This window comes from Tachypleus tridentatus, chromosome 10, assembly GCF_004210375.1.
Source record: "Tachypleus tridentatus isolate NWPU-2018 chromosome 10, ASM421037v1, whole genome shotgun sequence".
Taxonomy (NCBI): domain Eukaryota; kingdom Metazoa; phylum Arthropoda; class Merostomata; order Xiphosura; family Limulidae; genus Tachypleus; species Tachypleus tridentatus.
The window spans coordinates 120,963,166-120,983,580 of NC_134834.1; the positions used below are offsets into that span (position 1 = coordinate 120,963,166).

The following is a 20,415-nucleotide window of genomic DNA, read 5'->3' on the forward strand; positions in this document are numbered from 1 at the left end:
AAAAGACTGAAGCAAGCATTCTCAATTCTTAGATGGGCAAAGAGTAGAAACTCTGGAGTTTGAGAAATAGCAACAGAGATAAATATTATTGGAAATACATTTTCAGTTTAGGAAAATGTCCACTTATCACAACCATCTGATTTATATAACAAAGTGTCATTTGTAGTATAAAAATCTTTATAAACAAGTGTTTGTGTGAAACCATCTGAAGCCAAGGATGTGAACCACATTGGCCTCATTAAAAAAGTGGGGGATTTTGAAAATAGTCTATAGTTCTATATGAAAATAGTCTATAGTTGTTCTATATGAAAATAGTCTATAGTTGTTCAGATCTCTCCTTACTATTTCTTTTTTTTTCAAGCACTGTTTTTCTTGTAATTTTGCAAAGATATTTGTTAGAGCACACACAAACTTTCCACTGATTGTTAATCTAATCAGTCTCGGGAATTTCATCCTCTATGAAGTTCCAAAGTTTTTCAAGACAGTTTTCTCAAAAACTAATTTAGAAATTCTTTATGTGCTGGACCAGTCATTAATGTCATCTTATCATTCTGCAATAAAAGTAGAAGTACAAGCAAGATTATAGTGTTTTTTGTGTTTATTTTAATTGTAATAATTGGACTTCCAATATAACAATGAAATATTGGATTTTATGAAGTGAATATTTGTTTCTGAATGCTTCACAACACTAAGAGTGGAAGGAACTGTGTAAAGCTTTAAATTTTCTTTCAGTTTTTAAAATTCCATTTCTTAGTTTCTGACATAATTTTGGATCTTAAATCAACTAACTTTGTTCTCAAATCAAAAATCAGAAACTCATTACACATTTTATGTTCAGCAAACAAGAGAGCACTAATTAATCTTTGAACATTTTATGATGGGAATAGAGAAATCACAAAAAGGAAATGCATTTAATATTTGTCTTTTTTTTTCACATTCTGGATGGCATGGAGATTTCACTTATAAAACCTCACTTCACAATTAAGTCTAATGTTTATACTTGTGAGTTCATATTGACATAAAAAGGGAAACTATTAGGTTCTGTTTGGTCTTTCATAAACTGCATTAATGTAAACTGCTATGTTTCTTCATAATGGTTGTTAATTTTATAGCAACAAGTCTGAAACTTTGCCGATTGAAAGCAGATACAACTTTACATCCATCGCTTTGGCACCAAATGGCTGTATTCTTATTGCTGTGAATGAAGGTACCCAAACTCTAGCTGTGTTATATTATCGTAATTACATTAATTTATTGTTAAAATTGTTGAAACTATAAAACCTGTTGCAGGATTTTATTATTATAATCCAAGTAACTAAAGAAACTATTGCATTAGTTAGCTGTTAAAGTGAACTATAAAACTGTAGAATTGTATACTTCAAGCAATTTCTAACAGATAGTAAGTCTTTAATATAAAAGCTACAACAACAGAACTGTTTACAGTATTTTGTGGCACTATGCCACTTTTCAAACAAATTTTATATTATGAAAATAACATACTTTTCACAATAAAGTATTTCTTTTATGAATGTTTTGTTTTAGCTGGTGAGGCCTCACTGTGTAGTTTGATCAGTAAAACTGTTCTTCACCAGCATAACTTCAGAAGGCCTATCAAAGACATTCAGTTTAGTCCCAATGGAAGGTGAGTTTGTTGTTGAAATAAGTATGTTGTCAAAATTGTTTCTAGTAACTGTGTCTGATTGACACACTCGGATAAACCTTCTTTACATTTAAATGTTTGTCTTCTACTTGCTTCACTTAAAAATGTGACATGAAAGGTAACTTCAGAAAGTTCATTTCACAGTAATTCAATAATAGTAACAACAGTAAGGTGTTTTATATTTTACAATAACATTGAGATACTGTTGGTTTACTGACACTATTGAGTAGAGACAGCATTAAACATAACTAGTTCAAAAGTTCCTGATTCACAATTTTTTTTTTTATTTTTGTCACTCTGTTGTATTTACTTGTTTTAGTATTGTAATCATTTGAAAATGTATGTTTTCAATGAAATTTGTTCAGAACCACGTCACTCATTAACTGATTAATCATTTCATCATTCTGAAAAATAAAATCACTTTTATAAAATAAATGTACAAATAAATTCGGTATCATTGTATTTTATCTCAAGCATTATGGGACATCATGCAAGAAAATGTCACTCATCTGAAACTGATATTTATTTTAGTATTAAATAAATGTTGCTTTGCCTTGATGACAATTTCAAACAAGTATTATAAACATGGAACAGGTTATCTGTATTGTATATATAGAAATGATTACTCCCTTTGTATTACTGACTAAAAAGTTTGTTTATTACGTTTTTCTGACCAAAATTGAATGTTCTCCTGCACTTATGAATGTATTGTCATACTGTGTTTAACGAACAACAACACTTAAAAAGCCACGTAGTTGTAAAAAGTCTTAATATAAAATGACAAGAACACAAAACTGGAGTGCTCGGGTTATAGGATTATTATTATCTTATACATGTTATAAATGCATTCTGTGAGCTGAATTTAGGTTTACAGAGAACATCAGATTTACCATTATGTGTATATTAGGGTAATAAATAAAAACTTGAGAAAAGTTTATGTGTTGTGACGTTTCTAAAGTGTATATGATTTATCATTTCGTTTGTGTTTCATTCAATTTACTTGTCTTTGCTATAGTGACATTAGTTCATTTTTTAATTTAAGATCAGTTTCACAGCTCTGTTTATTTTATGAAATATTTGTTCTTGAATGTTTTTCCAAATAAATAATTCTTATATACAATCAACATTTTTAGGTTTTTTGCAGTAGCCAAAGAGAACAATGTTTTGGTGTACCAAGCCCCATGTTCCCACAGAAGAGTATACAACCCATTTGCTCTTGAGCGGGTCTTTCATGCAGCCTATTCTGAGACTACTTGTATAGACTGGACTTCAGATTCAAGGTGTCATAGTTTTTATTAACTAATTCAGATTAAGTGCTTGATGTTCTTTGCAGAGAATGTTTTATTCCTCTTATGGTCTCAGGTCATTATTTTTTTAATGTTCTTTTTTTATTTTTCTGAAAGATATATGTTACTAGTGAATACAAACCTCTTAGTAAATATAATAGTAATTCTAACTTAGCTAAACAAGCCAGCTGTACTTTGATGTAATTAAATGAGCTGTATAAACGGGCTGTCATATTGTTGTATTTCACCTAGGTTAGTGGTATAAACGGGCTGTCATATTGTTGTATTTCACCTAGGTTAGTGGTATAAACGGGCTGTCATATTGTTGTATTTCACCTAGGTTAGTGGTATAAAGGGGCTGTCATATTGTTGTATTTCACCTAGGTTAGTGGTATAAACGGGCTGTCATATTGTTGTATTTCACCTAGGTTAGTGGTATAAACGGGCTGTCATATTGTTGTATTTCACCTAGGTTAGTGGTATAAAGGGGCTGTCATATTGTTGTATTTCACCTAGGTTAGTGGTATAAACGGGCTGTCATATTGTTGTATTTCACCTAGGTTAGTGGTATAAATGGGCTGTCATTTTGTTTTATTTCACCTAGGTTAGTGGTATAAAGGGGCTGTCATATTGTTGTATTTCACCTAGGTTAGTGGTATAAAGGGGCTGTCATATTGTTGTATTTCACCTAGGTTAGTGGTATAAACGGGCTGTCATATTGTTGTATTTCACCTAGGTTAGTGGTATAAACGGGCTGTCATATTGTTGTATTTCACCTAGGTTAGTGGTATAAAGGGGCTGTCATATTGTTGTATTTCACCTAGGTTAGTGGTATAAACGGGCTGTCATATTGTTGTATTTCACCTAGGTTAGTGGTATAAAGGGCTGTCATATTGTTGTATTTCACCTAGGTTAGTGGTATAAAGGGCTGTCATATTGTTGTATTTCACCTAGGTTAGTGGTATAAACGGGCTGTCATTTTGTTTTATTTCACCTAGGTTAGTGGTATAAACGGGCTGTCATATTGTTGTATTTCACCTAGGTTAGTGGTATAAACGGGCTGTCATATTGTTGTATTTCACCTAGGTTAGTGGTATAAAGGGGCTGTCATATTGTTGTATTTCACCTAGGTTAGTGGTATAAACGGGCTGTCATATTGTTGTATTTCACCTAGGTTAGTGGTATAAACGGGCTGTCATTTTGTTTTATTTCACCTAGGTTAGTGGTATAAAGGGGCTGTCATATTGTTGTATTTCACCTAGGTTAGTGGTATAAAGGGGCTGTCATATTGTTGTATTTCACCTAGGTTAGTGGTATAAAGGGCTGTCATATTGTTGTATTTCACCTAGGTTAGTGGTATAAACGGGCTGTCATATTGTTGTATTTCACCTAGGTTAGTGGTATAAACGGGCTGTCATATTGTTGTATTTCACCTAGGTTAGTGGTATAAAGGGGCTGTCATTTTGTTTTATTTCACCTAGGTTAGTGGTATAAAGGGGCTGTCATATTGTTGTATTTCACCTAGGTTAGTGGTATAAACGGGCTGTCATATTGTTGTATTTCACCTAGGTTAGTGGTATAAACGGGCTGTCATATTGTTGTATTTCACCTAGGTTAGTGGTATAAAGGGCTGTCATATTGTTGTATTTCACCTAGGTTAGTGGTATAAACGGGCTGTCATATTGTTGTATTTCACCTAGGTTAGTGGTATAAACGGGCTGTCATATTGTTGTATTTCACCTAGGTTAGTGGTATAAACGGGCTGTCATATTGTTGTATTTCACCTAGGTTAGTGGTATAAAGGGGCTGTCATATTGTTGTATTTCACCTAGGTTAGTGGTATAAACGGGCTGTCATATTGTTGTATTTCACCTAGGTTAGTGGTATAAAGGGGCTGTCATATTGTTGTATTTCACCTAGGTTAGTGGTATAAACGGGCTGTCATATTGTTGTATTTCACCTAGGTTAGTGGTATAAACGGGCTGTCATTTTGTTTTATTTCACCTAGGTTAGTGGTATAAAGGGGCTGTCATATTGTTGTATTTCACCTAGGTTAGTGGTATAAAGGGGCTGTCATATTGTTGTATTTCACCTAGGTTAGTGGTATAAACGGGCTGTCATTTTGTTTTATTTCACCTAGGTTAGTGGTATAAACGGGCTGTCATATTGTTGTATTTCACCTAGGTTAGTGGTATAAAGGGGCTGTCATATTGTTGTATTTCACCTAGGTTAGTGGTATAAAGGGGCTGTCATGTTGTTGTATTTCACCTAGGTTAGTGGTATAAATGGGCTGTCATATTGTTGTATTTCACCTAGGTTAGTGGTATAAAGGGGCTGTCATATTGTTGTATTTCACCTAGGTTAGTGGTATAAAGGGGCTGTCATATTGTTGTATTTCACCTAGGTTAGTGGTATAAACGGGCTGTCATTTTGTTTTATTTCACCTAGGTTAGTGGTATAAACGGGCTGTCATTTTGTTTTATTTCACCTAGGTTAGTGGTATAAAGGGGCTGTCATATTGTTTTATTTCACCTAGGTTAGTGGTATAAACGGGCTGTCATATTGTTGTATTTCACCTAGGTTAGTGGTATAAGTTGGCTAGAGGGCCAGTTATTTAAACTAGTTGAAGAGTAGAAATGTTTTACCTAGATTAACAATACAAACTGTTTGAAGGGTTGGTGCATGCCATCTTGGTGAGCCCCAAAACTGGTTAAAGAATTGTATTTTACCTGGATTAACCATGAAAGCTGACTGAAGAAAAATACCATAGACCTTCACAAAACCAGTATTTGTTTCTAACTGTGTTTAAAAATAAAATACCAATGTGTTTCATATTTTCATGTATAGGGTTATGGCTGTTGGAAGCAAGGATATGAGCACAAAAATCTGTGCTTTGGAAAGATTCTCCAACCTGTCTATATACACCCTTGGAAGTCACACTGGCAGCATTGTGGGCTGTTTCTTTGATGAAAATTCACTTGATGTATCCTTTCAGTTTTTGCTTAGTTTCATCAAAGACATCAAATAAATTTGATAACTGTTTCATTGTTTTTGTATATAGACATTTGTGTTATCCTGATTTTCATGATCATTACTGAAGGTCAGATGTTTATTTTATAACATAGAGTAGTCTTCTGTGAAATATATGTCATGGACATCCAGTAATACATCTTATGTATATGTCATGGACACCTAGTAATACATCTTATGTATATGTTGTGGACATCCAGTAATACATCTTGTGTTATATGTTGTGGGCACCTAGTAATACATCTTATTATATGTCGTGGACACCTAGTAATACATCTTATTATATGTGGTGGACACCTAGTAATACATCTTATGTATATGTCATGGACATCCAGTAATACATCTTGTGTTATATGTTGTGGGCACCTAGTAATACATCTTATTATATGTCGTGGACACCTAGTAATACATCTTATTATATGTGGTGGACACCTAGTAATACATCTTATGTATATGTCGTGGACATCCAGTAATACATCTTATGTATATGTCGTGGACATCCAGTAATACATCTTATGTATATGTCGTGGACATCCAGTAATACATCTTATGTATATGTCGTGGACATCCAGTAATACATCTTATGTATATGTCGTGGACATCCAGTAATACATCTTATGTATATGTCATGGGCATCCAGTAATACATCTTATGTATATGTTGTGGACATCCAGTAATACATCTTGTGTTATATGTTGTGGGCACCTAGTAATACATCTTGTGTTATATGTTGTGGACACCTAGTAATACATCTTATTATATGTTGTGGACACCTAGTAATACATCTTATTATATGTCGTGGACATCCAGTAATACATCTTATGTATATGTCGTGGACATCCAGTAATACATCTTATGTATATGTCGTGGACATCCAGTAATACATCTTATGTATATGTCGTGGACATCCAGTAATACATCTTATGTATATGTCGTGGACATCCAGTAATACATCTTGTGTTATATGTCGTGGACACCTAGTAATACATCTTGTGTTATATGTCGTGGACATCCAGTAATACATCTTGTGTTATATGTCGTGGACATCCAGTAATACATCTTATGTATATGTCGTGGACATCCAGTAATACATCTTGTGTTATATGTCGTGGACATCCAGTAATACATCTTGTGTTATATGTCGTGGACATCCAGTAATACATCTTGTGTTATATGTCGTGGACATCCAGTAATACATCTTGTGTTATATGTCGTGGACATCCAGTAATACATCTTGTGTTATATGTCGTGGACATCCAGTAATACATCTTGTTTGAATCTAGAAACAGTATATTTTGCCATCACCTCTGAACCAGTTGATTTATTGTTGTTGTTGAGTGTATGTATGTTAATTTTGTGAATAGTTTAAATAACTCAGTGTTTTTTTACTTTTAGTTTTTATTGTACTGAATAGATAATAAGGATCAATTACTGATTGTTAATAAAATATTTTGTAATTTGGAAGCTTACAGTACAGAAAGTGGAAGGTTCTTCTGTACACTTGTCTCCAGGAGCAATTGGCAAACAAAGTTTCCAAACATTTTGTTTTGTTCACTTGTTGTTAGATTAAGGTTTGAGTAGTGTATCAGTATCTTTGAGTAGTGTATCAGTATCTAGTTATCTCACACTATTGTTCAGAGTTAGCATGGTCCTTTACAAACCATCAAGTGTTAATTGAAGGTTTGAGTGGTACATCAGTATCTAGGTATCACACACTATTGTCCAGAGTTAGCATGGTCCTTTACAAACCATCAAGTGTTAACTGAAGGTTTGAATAGTGTATCAGTTTCTAGTTATCTCATACTATTGTCCAGAGTTAGCATGGTCCTTTACAAATCATCAAGTGTTAACTGAAGGTTTGAATAGTACATCAGTATCTAGTTATCTCACACTATTGTCCAGAGTTAGCATGGTCTCTTACAAACCATCAAGTGTTAACTGAAGGTTTGAATAGTATATCAGTTTCTAGTTCTCACACTATTGTCCAGAGTTAGCATGGTCCTTTACAAACCATCAAGTGTTAACTGAAGGTTTGAATAGTACATCAGTATCTAGTTATCTCACACTATTGTCCAGAGTTAGCATGGTCCTTTACAAACCATCAAGTGTTAACTGAAGGTTTGAATAGTACATCAGTATCTAGTTATCTCACACTATTGTCCAGAGTTAGCATGGTCCTTTACAAACCATCAAGTGTTAACTGAAGGTTTGAATAGTACATCAGTATCTAGGTATCACACACTATTGTCCATAGTTAGCATGGTCCTTTACAAACCATCAAGTGTTAACTGAAGGTTTGAATAGTACATCAGTATCTAGTTATCTCACACTATTGTCCAGAGTTAGCATGGTCCTTTACAAACCATCAAGTGTTAACTGAAGGTTTGAATAGTACATCAGTATCTAGTTATCTCACACTATTGTCCATAGTTAGCATGGTCCTTTACAAACCATCAAGTGTTCACTGAAGGTTTGAATAGTACATCAGTATCTAGGTATCACACACTATTGTCCATAGTTAGCATGGTCCTTTACAAACCATCAAGTGTTAACTGAAGGTTTGAATAGTACATCAGTATCTAGTTATCTCACACTATTGTCCAGAGTTAGCATGGTCCTTTACAAATCATCAAGTGTTAACTGAAGGTTTGAATAGTACATCAGTATCTAGTTATCTCACACTATTGTCCATAGTTAGCATGGTCCTTTACAAACCATCAAGTGTTAACTGAAGGTTTGAATAGTACATCAGTATCTAGTTATCTCACACTATTGTCCATAGTTAGCATGGTCCTTTACAAACCATCAAGTGTTAATTGAAGGTTTGAGTAGTACATCAGTATCTAGGTATCGCACACTATTGTCCATAGTTAGCATGGTCCTTTACAAATCATCAAGTGTTAACTGAAGGTTTGAATAGTACATCAGTATCTAGTTATCTCATACTATTGTCCAGAGTTAGCATGGTCCTTTACAAACCATAAAGTGTTAACTGAAGGTTTGAATAGTACATCAGTATCTAGTTATCTCATACTATTGTCCAGAGTTAGCATGGTCCTTTACAAACCATCAAGTGTTAACTGAAGGTTTGAATAGTACATCAGTATCTAGTTATCTCACACTATTGTCCAGAGTTAGCATGGTCCTTTACAAACCATAAAGTGTTAACTGAAGATTTGAATAGTATATCAGTATCTAGGTATCACACACAATTGTTCAGAGTTAAAATGGTCATTAACCAAACCATCAAGTGTTAATTGAAGGTTTGAATGGTATATCACTATCTAGGTATCATATACTATTGTCCAGAGTTAGCATGGTCCTTTACAAACCATCAAGTGTTAACTGAAGGTTTGAATAGTACATCAGTATCTAGTTATCTCACACTATTGTCCAGAGTTAGCATGGTCCTTTACAAACCATCAAGTGTTAACTGAAGGTTTGAGTAGTACATCAGTATCTAGTTATCTCACACTATTGTCCAGAGTTAGCATGGTCCTTTACAAACCATCAAGTGTTAACTGAAGGTTTGAGTAGTACATCAGTATCTAGTTATCTCACACTATTGTCCAGAGTTAGCATGGTCCTTTACAAACCATCAAGTGTTAACTGAAGGTTTGAATAGTACATCAGTATCTAGTTATCTCACACTATTGTCCAGAGTTAGCATGGTCCTTTACAAACCATAAAGTGTTAACTGAAGGTTTGAATAGTATATCAGTATCTAGGTATCACACACAATTGTTCAGAGTTAAAATGGTCATTAACCAAACCATCAAGTGTTAATTGAAGGTTTGAATGGTATATCACTATCTAGGTATCATATACTATTGTCCAGAGTTAACATGGTCCTTTACCAAACGATCAGCTGTGCACAGTAAGCAGAAATGGACAGCTGTGTGTGTGGGAATGTAGTGTTGATCTTGATGCATTAACACTTCCAACAGAACAAACAGAGCAACAACAAAAAGACTCTGATGATGAAGACAGTATGTCTGAAGCAAAGAAAAGAAAACTTGGTATTCCAGTTTTCTTTGTGTTCATTTTGATATAAGTTTACTGGAAAGTACGTTTTTACTATTTCTTATTATTAGATGTTTATGTTCCTTGCTTTGGTACATTTTTAAAAAAGTAGCATCATTTTAAAATTAAATGTTAATTGAATTTAACACTGGGTATCATTTTTTGTTGGTTTTTTTTTACATGTTTTACTGATTCTTGTTTCTCGTTTCAGACGAAGAAAAAGATGAAACAGATGACAAAACCAATAAAGTTTACTACAAACGTCGAGCCAAGTATGGTTTTTAATTATTTTTTACCAGTTTTGTGAACAACTTTAATGAATAAAACAAGACTTGTATCATATGATAAATAAAATGGTAGTTTAATTTTTATTTCACCAGTTACTGAGAAATACCTTTTATTGGTATAAGTACTAACTAGTTTTTCTTTCTTGACTAATGACCATGTGTTTAGGCTGATTGTTTTGTGCCTGTATGGGTGATACAACTTGGTTTGTTTTGTTTACTGTGCCAAATAGGAAATGATCAGTAAGTATTTTTCTTCTGTGTGGATGTTTCATCTGCTCTATTCTTTCCAAAGACTTTAAATGAAACTTGAGGGTATGTAATTAATAAATTACTAGACTAATAAAAACATAGTTGTTATTGTATGGAAACTTTCTCCTTTATGTTGTTTTTACATAATTAATTTTCCTGATCAAACACTGCGGTTTATTGCAGAGAACAAAATCCTTTTTCTCAACTTGAATGAGAGGAATCAGTTGAACTGCTTGTTAAACACTAGTTACTTTTTATATTAAGTTTATTAAATCATTTAACAACCTATTATTTTTTTCTCTAACCCGAATGTTATATTTATGTATTTTGATTTTGTACAGAGTGTACTTGAAGGATTCTCTGAAAGCTGAAAGTTCAGTTATGCTGACATCTGCAGCTTACCACAGAAAGTCTCAGATTCTGGTAACTGGATTTTCAAATGGTTCTTTCTTGCTGCAGGAAATGCCAGACTGTATTTTGATACATTCTCTTTCGTAAGTATTATTTAGCTAAAGAGAACTTTAGTGGAAAAATAAGATTTGAATATACTTTTTGAAATGTATAAAATATTTTTCTCTTAAGTGAGTGAATGGAAGTGTCCTAAAACCAATGTTTATAAGCTTAACAATGCACACTTAGTATGTTGTTAATCCTTTTATAATTCATTTAACTTGATTCTCTATAGTACATACAATTACCATCAACATATTTCTGAAAATATAGCACACGATAAAGTAATATGTAAAATTTTTTTTTAATACAATAGTTGACTTTTACTGGGTGTAACAATGCAATAACATTTAGTTATTTTAGAGTGTAGTATCTGGATTTAATTGTAAATAGGTTCAAATGGACCTAACTAGCAAACATTGCCACTAAAGTTTAACAGGTTCATTTTTTATCATGAATGCTAAAGTTTATAAGCTTGGTAAAAATGCTTTTTTGTAAATGGTATAAATTGTTTTCAAATGCACAGTAATGACCTTATTCTCTATTTTTCTCTTAAGAAGAGCTGTAGTAATGACATTATTATTCTATTTTTCTCTAAAGAAAAGCTGTAGTAATGGCCTTATTCTCTATTTCTCTCTTAAGAAAAGCTGTAGTAATGACCTTATTATTCTCTATTTTTCTCTTAAGAAGAGCTGTAGTAATGACATTATTATTCTATTTTTCTCTAAAGAAAAGCTGTAGTAATGGCCTTATTCTCTATTTCTCTCTTTAGAAAAGCTGTAGTACTGACCTTATTATTCTCTATTTTTCTCTTAAGAAAAGCTGTAGTAATGACCTTATTATTCTCTATTTTTCTCTTAAGAAAAGCTGTAGTGATGGCCTTGTTATTCTCTATTTTTCTCTTAAGAAAAGCTGTAGTAATGACCTTATTATTCTCTATTTTTCTTAAGAAAAGCTGTAAAAATTCTCTAGAAAAGCTGTAATAATGAAAAGTAGTTGAAGAATTTTGGAAGGAGTTTCAAATGTGTATAAGAAAGATTATTATGTGAAACAATAGCCACCTTAAATATCTGGTTACAATTTTTAATTTTTCTTTCTTAGGATTTCAGAGCAGGACATCTCAGCTGTAGCTTTTAATTGCACTGGAGACTGGATAGCCCTTGGGAGCTCACATATGGGACAGTTAGTAGTGTGGGAATGGCAAAGTGAAAGTTTTGTCCTCAAACAGCAAGGACACTTCAATACCATGAGTTGTTTGGCCTACTCTCCTGATGGCCAGTATATTGTCACAGGTGGTGATGATGGAAAGGTATGTGTGTATAAAGCATTGTGACTTACCTGTTCTACTCTCTTGATGACCAGTATATTGTCACAAGTAGTTATGATGGATAAGTGTGTATAGAGCATCGTATCATGACTTATCTGTTCTACTCTCCTGATGACCAGTATATTGTCACAGGAAGTGGTGATGATGGATAAGTGTGTATAGAGCATCGTATCATGACTTACCTGTTCTACTCTCTTGATGACCAGTATATTGTCACAAGTAGTGGTGATGATGGATAAGTGTGTATAGAGCATCGTATCATGACTTATCTGTTCTACTCTCTTGATGACCAGTATATTGTCACAAGTAGTGGTGATGATGGATAAGTGTGTATAGAGCATCGTATCATGACTTATCTGTTCTACTCTCCTGATGACCAGTATATTGTCACAGGAAGTGGTGATGATGGATAAGTGTGTATAGAGCATCGTATCATGACTTATCTGTTCTACTCTCTTGATGACCAGTATATTGTCACAAGTAGTGGTGATGATGGATAAGTGTGTATAGAGCATCGTATCATGACTTATCTGTTCTGCTATCCTTATAAACTGTATACAGTCACAGGTAGTGGTGATGATGGATAAGTGTGTATAGAGCATCGTATCATGACTTATCTGTTCTACTCTCCTGATGACCAGTATATTGTCACAAGTAGTGGTGATGATGGATAAGTGTGTATAGAGCATTGTGACTTATCTGTTCTGCTATCCTTATAAACTGTATACAGTCACAGGTAGTGGTGATGATGGATAAGTGTGTATAGAGCATCGTGACTCATCTGTTCTGCTATCCTGATGACCAGTATATTGTCACAGATAGTGGTGATGATGGATAAGTGTGTATAGAGCATTGTGACTTATCTGTTCTGCTATCCTTATGAACTGTATACAGTCACAAGTAGTGGTGATGATGGATAAGTGTGTATAGAGCATCGTGACTCATCTGTTCTACTCTCTTGATGATCAGTGTATTGTCACAGGTAGTGGTGATGATGGATAAGTGTGTATAGAGCATCGTGACTTATCTGTTCTACTCTCTTGATGATCAGTATATTGTCACAAGTAGTGGTGATGATGGATAAGTGTGTATAGAGCATCGTATCATGACTTATCTGTTCTACCCTCCCTATGACCAGTATATTGTCACAGGTAGTGGTGATAATGGATAAGTGTGTGTAGAGCATCGTATCATGACTTATCTGTTCTACCCTCCTTATGACCAGTATATTGTCACAAGTAGTGGTGATGATGGATAAGTCTGTATAGAGCATTGTGACTCATCTGTTCTGCTATTCTGATGAACTGTATACAGTCAAGGTAGATTACAAGATGAATCCAGTGCTATCAGTTACTCATCTTATTGCCCTATTCAACATCATGACTATCTGTTATTTTCGTTTTGTTTATATTAACCCTCTCATGATAGGTCAAAGGTAATGTAATTCTTGTTGACTGGCATTCAAACTTTTATTCAACTACTATTTTATGAATTTCTCCTTAAGGTTGGAATCCAACTACAAATTATAATTCAATTTTTAGTATTATGCAGTAGTTAATTTTTAATATAAAAGTAAATATTTAAAGAAAATCCTAAATATCAATTTCTATGTGTCACATGGTATATTAAACACAACATTGGTTCACATTAAGTGTTTGTGATGTCCAAATAAAGTCTGTAGTTTCTTATGATACTCAGATATTTGTGATGACCAAATACAAAGTCTCTAGTTTCTAATGATACTTAGATGTTTGTGATGACCAAATACAAAGTCTGTACTTTTGTACAGATTAGGAACTCAAGTTACTAATACTTAAAAGCTAGAAAATAAAATCATCCTATTTTTTCTATACGATGAAATATCACTAATGTACTGAATGAAACAGTTGCTGCTGTTTAACTCCTTTGATGAGATGTTACTAATGTACTGAATGAAACAGCTGCTGCTGTTTAACTCCTCTGAGATGTCACTGATGTACTGAATGAAACAGTTGCTGCTGTTTAACTCCTCTGAGATGTCACTAATGTACTGAATCAAACAGTGGCTGCTGTTTAACCCCTCTGATGAGATGTCACTGATGTACTGAATCAAACAGTGGCTGCTGTTTAACTCCTCGATGAGATGTCACTAATGTACTGAATCAAACAGTGGCTGCTGTTTAACCCCTCTGAGATGTCACTAATGTACTGAATCAAACAGTGGCTGCTGTTTAACCCCTCTGATGAGATGTCACTGATGTACTGAATCAAACAGTGGCTGCTGTTTAACTCCTCGATGAGATGTCACTAATGTACTGAATCAAACAGTTGCTGCTGTTTAACTCCTCGATGAGATGTCACTAATGTACTGAATCAAACAGTGGCTGCTGTTTAACTCCTCGATGAGATGTCACTGATGTACTGAATCAAACAGTGGCTGCTGTTTAACCCCTCTGATGAGATGTCACTGATGTACTGAATCAAACAGTGGCTGCTGTTTAACCCCTCTGATGAGATGTCACTGATGTACTGAATCAAACAGTGGCTGCTGTTTAACTCCTCGATGAGATGTCACTAATGTACTGAATCAAAATATCGTACAACTTAATTTAAAAACCTGATTTTATTTGATTTTTCATGAAAGCACTGTAATGTTTACTAATAACCTGTAGAATTTTGTGAACATGTGTTATCAAACAAATCATAGTTACTGTCATGGATACCTTTGTGGGTATGAGCTGGGTGGATTCCATCCAACCTGTACTGAAAGGTTAACTTTCTTCAGGACAGTTGAACTGCACCCAGCCTGTATCCCCAAAGTAAGTTTCACTGTAACTGTTGAAAATTGTCAGTAAGAGTATTTTAGGGTTTTTTTTGACACAAAATATCACTTTTTATTTAGTAATTTGTTTGTTCATTTTATCTTTCAAATGTTGTTTGTCCAACATGTAAAGTAGGTTTGATGTTAAGGTCAAAAATACTTTTAAGCATCAGGAGATTGTAAGATTTCACATACGAAATTGGTATAACCTTGTATAACTTCTTAATAACCTCCAGGTAATTATCAAACTTTGTTTTGGAAAAAGTTTATACTTTATCTGTTATTTTCCTTATTTTATAAGTTTGATTAATTTGACAAACCTCATAACTAACATAAAAAATTAGGAAAGAAGTATAAGCTGTGCTTTTTCATTCTAGAGTTACCACAAATAATACCACATTCTAGAGTTACCACAAATAATACCACATTCTAGAGTTACCACAAATAATACCACATTCTAGAGTTACCACAAACAATACCACATTCTAGAGTTACCACAAATAATACCACATTCTAGAGTTACCACAAATAATACCACATTCTAGAGTTACCACAAATAATACCACATTCTAGAGTTACCACAAATAATACCACATTCTAGAGTTACCACAAATAATACCACATTCTAGAGTTACAACAAATAATACCACATTCTAGAGTTACCACAAATAATACCACATTCTAGAGTTACCACAAATAATACCACATTTTAGAGTTACCACAAATAATACCACATTTTAGAGTTACCACAAATAATACCACATTCTAGAGTTACCACAAACAATACCACATTCTAGAGTTACCACAATTCTTTAGTATAAATAGCTAAACTTTCATAACATTAAACATCTGTGTATGTATGTATGTTTTATTTTGTTGATGTTTCACTCATTCCTGGCCATCATTACAGAAGTTCTAATAAGCAGTGCATGTATAAGGTTACCGTATTGAAGAGTATAGAACTGATCTTTACAAAGTACGACTGTCTTAGCTTTGTTCTTATGGACCAATAGTTTGTAGAACGCAGTCACATTTTGGTTTTCTAATACATCAGTATTTAAATTATTACTATTTAGAAGTAAATTACAGGTATTTTTCTTTAAATGTAGAACAGTGAATAAAGAAATGTTGCAGATGAAACTTTCTAGTAATAAAACTTGTACTTTCCCGTTGTAATTTATTAAGTCTTGTCAGGTTCACGTGTGGACGATGCTAAACACAAGTTTTTTTGGGTTTTATGTACTCGTTTTGAAATAATAAAAAAAAATCCTATAATATATACATCAATACTACAAAATTAATTTGTTAGGCTTAGTTACTAAGCCTGTTAGATTACAGTATTTGGATCTGAAAAACTATATTTCAAGCTCTATTATCTCCAACCTCTTCCTTCAATTATACTGTGAAAAGGAAGCTTTCTCCATGTAAACACTTTACAAAGGCTGAGAAAACCATATGAGGGGCATTTTAACATTTTGATTGGTTATAGACATGTCATAGAGTAATTTAGGTCTGCATAAACAAATACCTTCAAAAATGGAGAGGTAGGGGGGGCCACCTTGATTGGGTCACAAAATACAATAATATTTCAGAAAATAGCAAAGATAGTAGGCTCTTATTTTACCTTGCCAGTAATGGTAAGTCAAATTTTATTGTGTAAGAAACTGCAGACTTTGTATTTGGACATCACAGACATTTAATTTGTACCAGTGCTGCATTCAACATACCAAGCTACACACAAAATTTGATATTTAGGAACTTTGTTTTAACACATACTTTTAAATTAAGAAATTAACTAATGTATAATACTAAAGCTTGTATTATAATCTACAATGTGATGTCAAACTTATGGACTGATGCTCATAAAATAGTGGTTCAATAAAATTTGAATACAAGTCTACAAATTTGATAATATAGTCTGACCCCTACCTATAGTGAAAATAATATAGTCTGACCCTTACCTATAGTGAAAATAATATAGTCTGACCCCTACCTATAGTGAAAATAACATAGGCTGACCCCTACCTATAGTGAAAATAATAGTCTGACCCCTACCTATAGTGAAAATAATATAGTCTGACCCCTACCTATAGTGAAAATAATATAGTCTGACCCCTACCTATAGTGAAAATAATATAGTCTGACCCCTACCTACAGTGAAAATAATATAGTCTGACCCCTACCTATCATGAAAATAATATAGTCTGACCCCTACCTATCATGAAAATAATATAGTCTGACCCGTACCTACAGTGGAAATAATATTCTGACCCCTACCTATAGTGAAAATAACAGTTTGACCCCTACCTATAGTGAAAATAATATAGTCTGACCCCTACCTATAATGAAAATAATAGTCTGACCCCTACCTATAGTGAAAATAATATAGTCTGACCCCTACCTATAGTGAAAATAATATTGTCTGGCCCCTACCTATAGTGAAAATAATATAGTCTGACCCCTACCTATCATGAAAATAATATAGTCTGACCCCTACCTATAGTGAAAATAATATAGTCTGACCCCTACCTATAGTGAAAATAATATTGTCTGGCCCCTACCTACAGTGAAAATAATATAGTCTGACCCCTACCTATCATGAAAATAATAGTCTGACCCCTACCTACAGTGAAAATAATAGTCTGACCCGTACCTACAGTGGAAATAATATTCTGACCCCTACCTATAGTGAAAATAACAGTTTGACCCCTACCTATAGTGAAAATAATATAGTCTGACCCCTACCTATAATGAAAATAATAGTCTGACCCCTACCTATAGTGAAAATAATATAGTCTGACCCCTACCTATAGTGAAAATAATATTGTCTGGCCCCTACCTATAGTGAAAATAATATTGTCTGACCCCTACCTATAGTGAAAATAATAGTCTGACCCCTACCTATAGTGAAAATAATATAGTCTGACCCCTATCTATAGTGAAAATAATATAGTCTGACCCCTACCTATCATGAAAATAATAGTCTGACCCCTACCTACAGTGAAAATAATATAGTCTGACCCCTACCTACAGTGAAAATAATAGTCTGACTCGTACCTACAGTGGAAATAATATTGTCTGACCCGTACCTACAGTGGAAATAATATTGTCTGACCCGTACCTACAGTGGAAATAATATTGTCTGACCCCTACCTATAGTGAAAATAATAGTTTGATTCCTACCTATAATGAAAATAATGTAGTCTGACCCCTACCCCATAATGAAAATAATGTAGTCTGACCCCTACCTATAGTGAAAGTAATGTAGTCTGACCCCTACCTATAGAGAAAGTAATGTAGTCTGACCTATACCTATAGTGAAAGTAATGTAGTCTGACCTATACCTATATTGAAAATAATGTAGTCTGACCTATACCTATATTGAAAATAATGTAGTCTGACCTATACCTATATTGAAAATAATGTAGTCTGACCTATACCTATATTGAAAATAATGTAGTCTGACCTATACCTATATTGAAAATAATGTAGTCTGACCCCTACCTATATTGAAAATAATGTAGTCTGACCCCTACCTACAGTGAAAGTAATGTTGTCTGACCCCTACCTATAGTAAAAAGGTTAAACTACAGTCCTATGTACATGTTAGCAGCAGAGTACTACAACATTTTTATGTTTTGTCACTTTTATAAATTGTTATTCACATAAATCATTTTTGAAATGATAAACCCTTTTAAGTTTAAAAATACTTGTTGAAAACATATGTTTTTAACGTTACCTTTTGTTTTTGACAGGTGAAAGTTTGGAACACTAGCACTGGGTTTTGTTTGGTCACATTCACTGAGCATGAGAGTGGTGTAAGTGAGGTAACGTTTACTCAGAGTGGGAAGGCCATACTTTCAGCATCATTAGATGGTACTGTTAGAGCTTTTGATCTTCAGAGGTGAGATAAACATTCATTTTGAGTTTTATTTATTTGGATTTTGCAATTTGGGACAAAGCTTTAAAATGTTTCTGGGTTAACATACTTCACTGTTAATGTTTCTGGCTTAACTTACTTCACTGTTAATGTAAACCTACTGTACTGTGGCAATGACATATTATCTTAAAAAAAATAGTAGTAAGGTAAAGATGAAATACGTCGATCTTGTTTTGCAGGAAAAACTACTTTAAAGATGTAATTCTGAAACATTTACAACTGCAGCCTGGAAACTGGATGGGATCATTTAAACTAGCTTATTGACAAATCACAGAAATGTTGTTTTGAGTCAGGGATAGACCTCTACATTTCAAACAGATTATTTGTAGGCCATAAAATCATGAATGATAATTTATGTACACTGGAGAGTCAAAGTGTACGCATTATGATTTGCATTGAAAATGTAATTAAACTATTATCGGTGTATATTAGTAAGTTTGGCATCAGTACATGGTTTATAATACAAAGCTTTATATTACCTAAGTTTTAATTATTTTTATTTCAGAAATAAATTTTAATAACTTCACAGTCATCACTTCTCTGTGCCATATGATATGTTTCCATTTTGAATTCTCCATTCAAGTTCTTGTTTCTACCTTCAGGCTACTTCAGAGTATTAAACTAATTTGAAACACACATTAGAGATTTTTGCAAACCAAAAAATAAAATTTTAACATTCAGTTTTCCTGCTTTGCTGAAATATCACTATATTTCTCGTGCTTGTACGACACGTACTCCAGTAATTGTCTTTCAAGACATGTCTATAATTCTCTCTGACACTTCTATTGGACATGGTTATCACCAATATAAAAAGTATATTTTTCTTTATGTGATTTATCGTACAGCTATTTACCTTCATGTTACAAGTTAGACATTTTCTTTAAATTTCATTGCCTGCAACCATTATTGTGTTTAGCTGTGAACAGTTCTCAGACTTTTTAAAACTAGTTAGAACTTAGCTAGGAAACTTATCAAATTATTGTAGTTTTTGAACATTCTTTTCTAGTGTTGATATGTTTTTCATGTTTTAAAACTTATTTCACAACAATATGAATGAATTCTTTTTGTGGACAACAAACATTAGTAATCTTATTTGTTTACTTCCTCAAGTACAAATAGACCTACATCTAAAGTATGTGCTAGATTTCTTATTTTTATGTCAAATTTATATTTAATGTTGTATAGTTTTTGAACAAAGCTACCTAATATATAAAAATTAGAAACTTCTTAGGGTTAGATAACAAAAACTTGTGTGTAAACTAAATTAATTGCTGTGCTACTGACTATCCTAGTTCAAGACAAAGATACAATATCCTATAGCCCAAGTGCTTTAAAAAAGCAAACCTTTTCTTCTTAAATCCCC

General features: G+C 33.3%; 1 protein-coding gene across 1 annotated transcript in view; it reads left to right on the forward strand.

The window, feature by feature from the left end:
• LOC143230203 (periodic tryptophan protein 2 homolog) overlaps positions 1–20,415 on the forward strand; it is a 53,353-nt gene that overhangs the window by 17,170 nt on the left and 15,768 nt on the right. Inside the window, exons 3-11 of the mRNA XM_076463336.1 lie at positions 1,113–1,207; positions 1,543–1,642; positions 2,794–2,940; positions 5,794–5,929; positions 9,845–9,995; positions 10,211–10,271; positions 10,877–11,029; positions 12,087–12,294; positions 18,868–19,016. Of these exons, the coding sequence (XP_076319451.1) occupies positions 1,113–1,207; positions 1,543–1,642; positions 2,794–2,940; positions 5,794–5,929; positions 9,845–9,995; positions 10,211–10,271; positions 10,877–11,029; positions 12,087–12,294; positions 18,868–19,016 (1,200 nt within the window). The remainder of the gene's footprint in view (positions 1–1,112; positions 1,208–1,542; positions 1,643–2,793; positions 2,941–5,793; positions 5,930–9,844; positions 9,996–10,210; positions 10,272–10,876; positions 11,030–12,086; positions 12,295–18,867; positions 19,017–20,415) is intronic.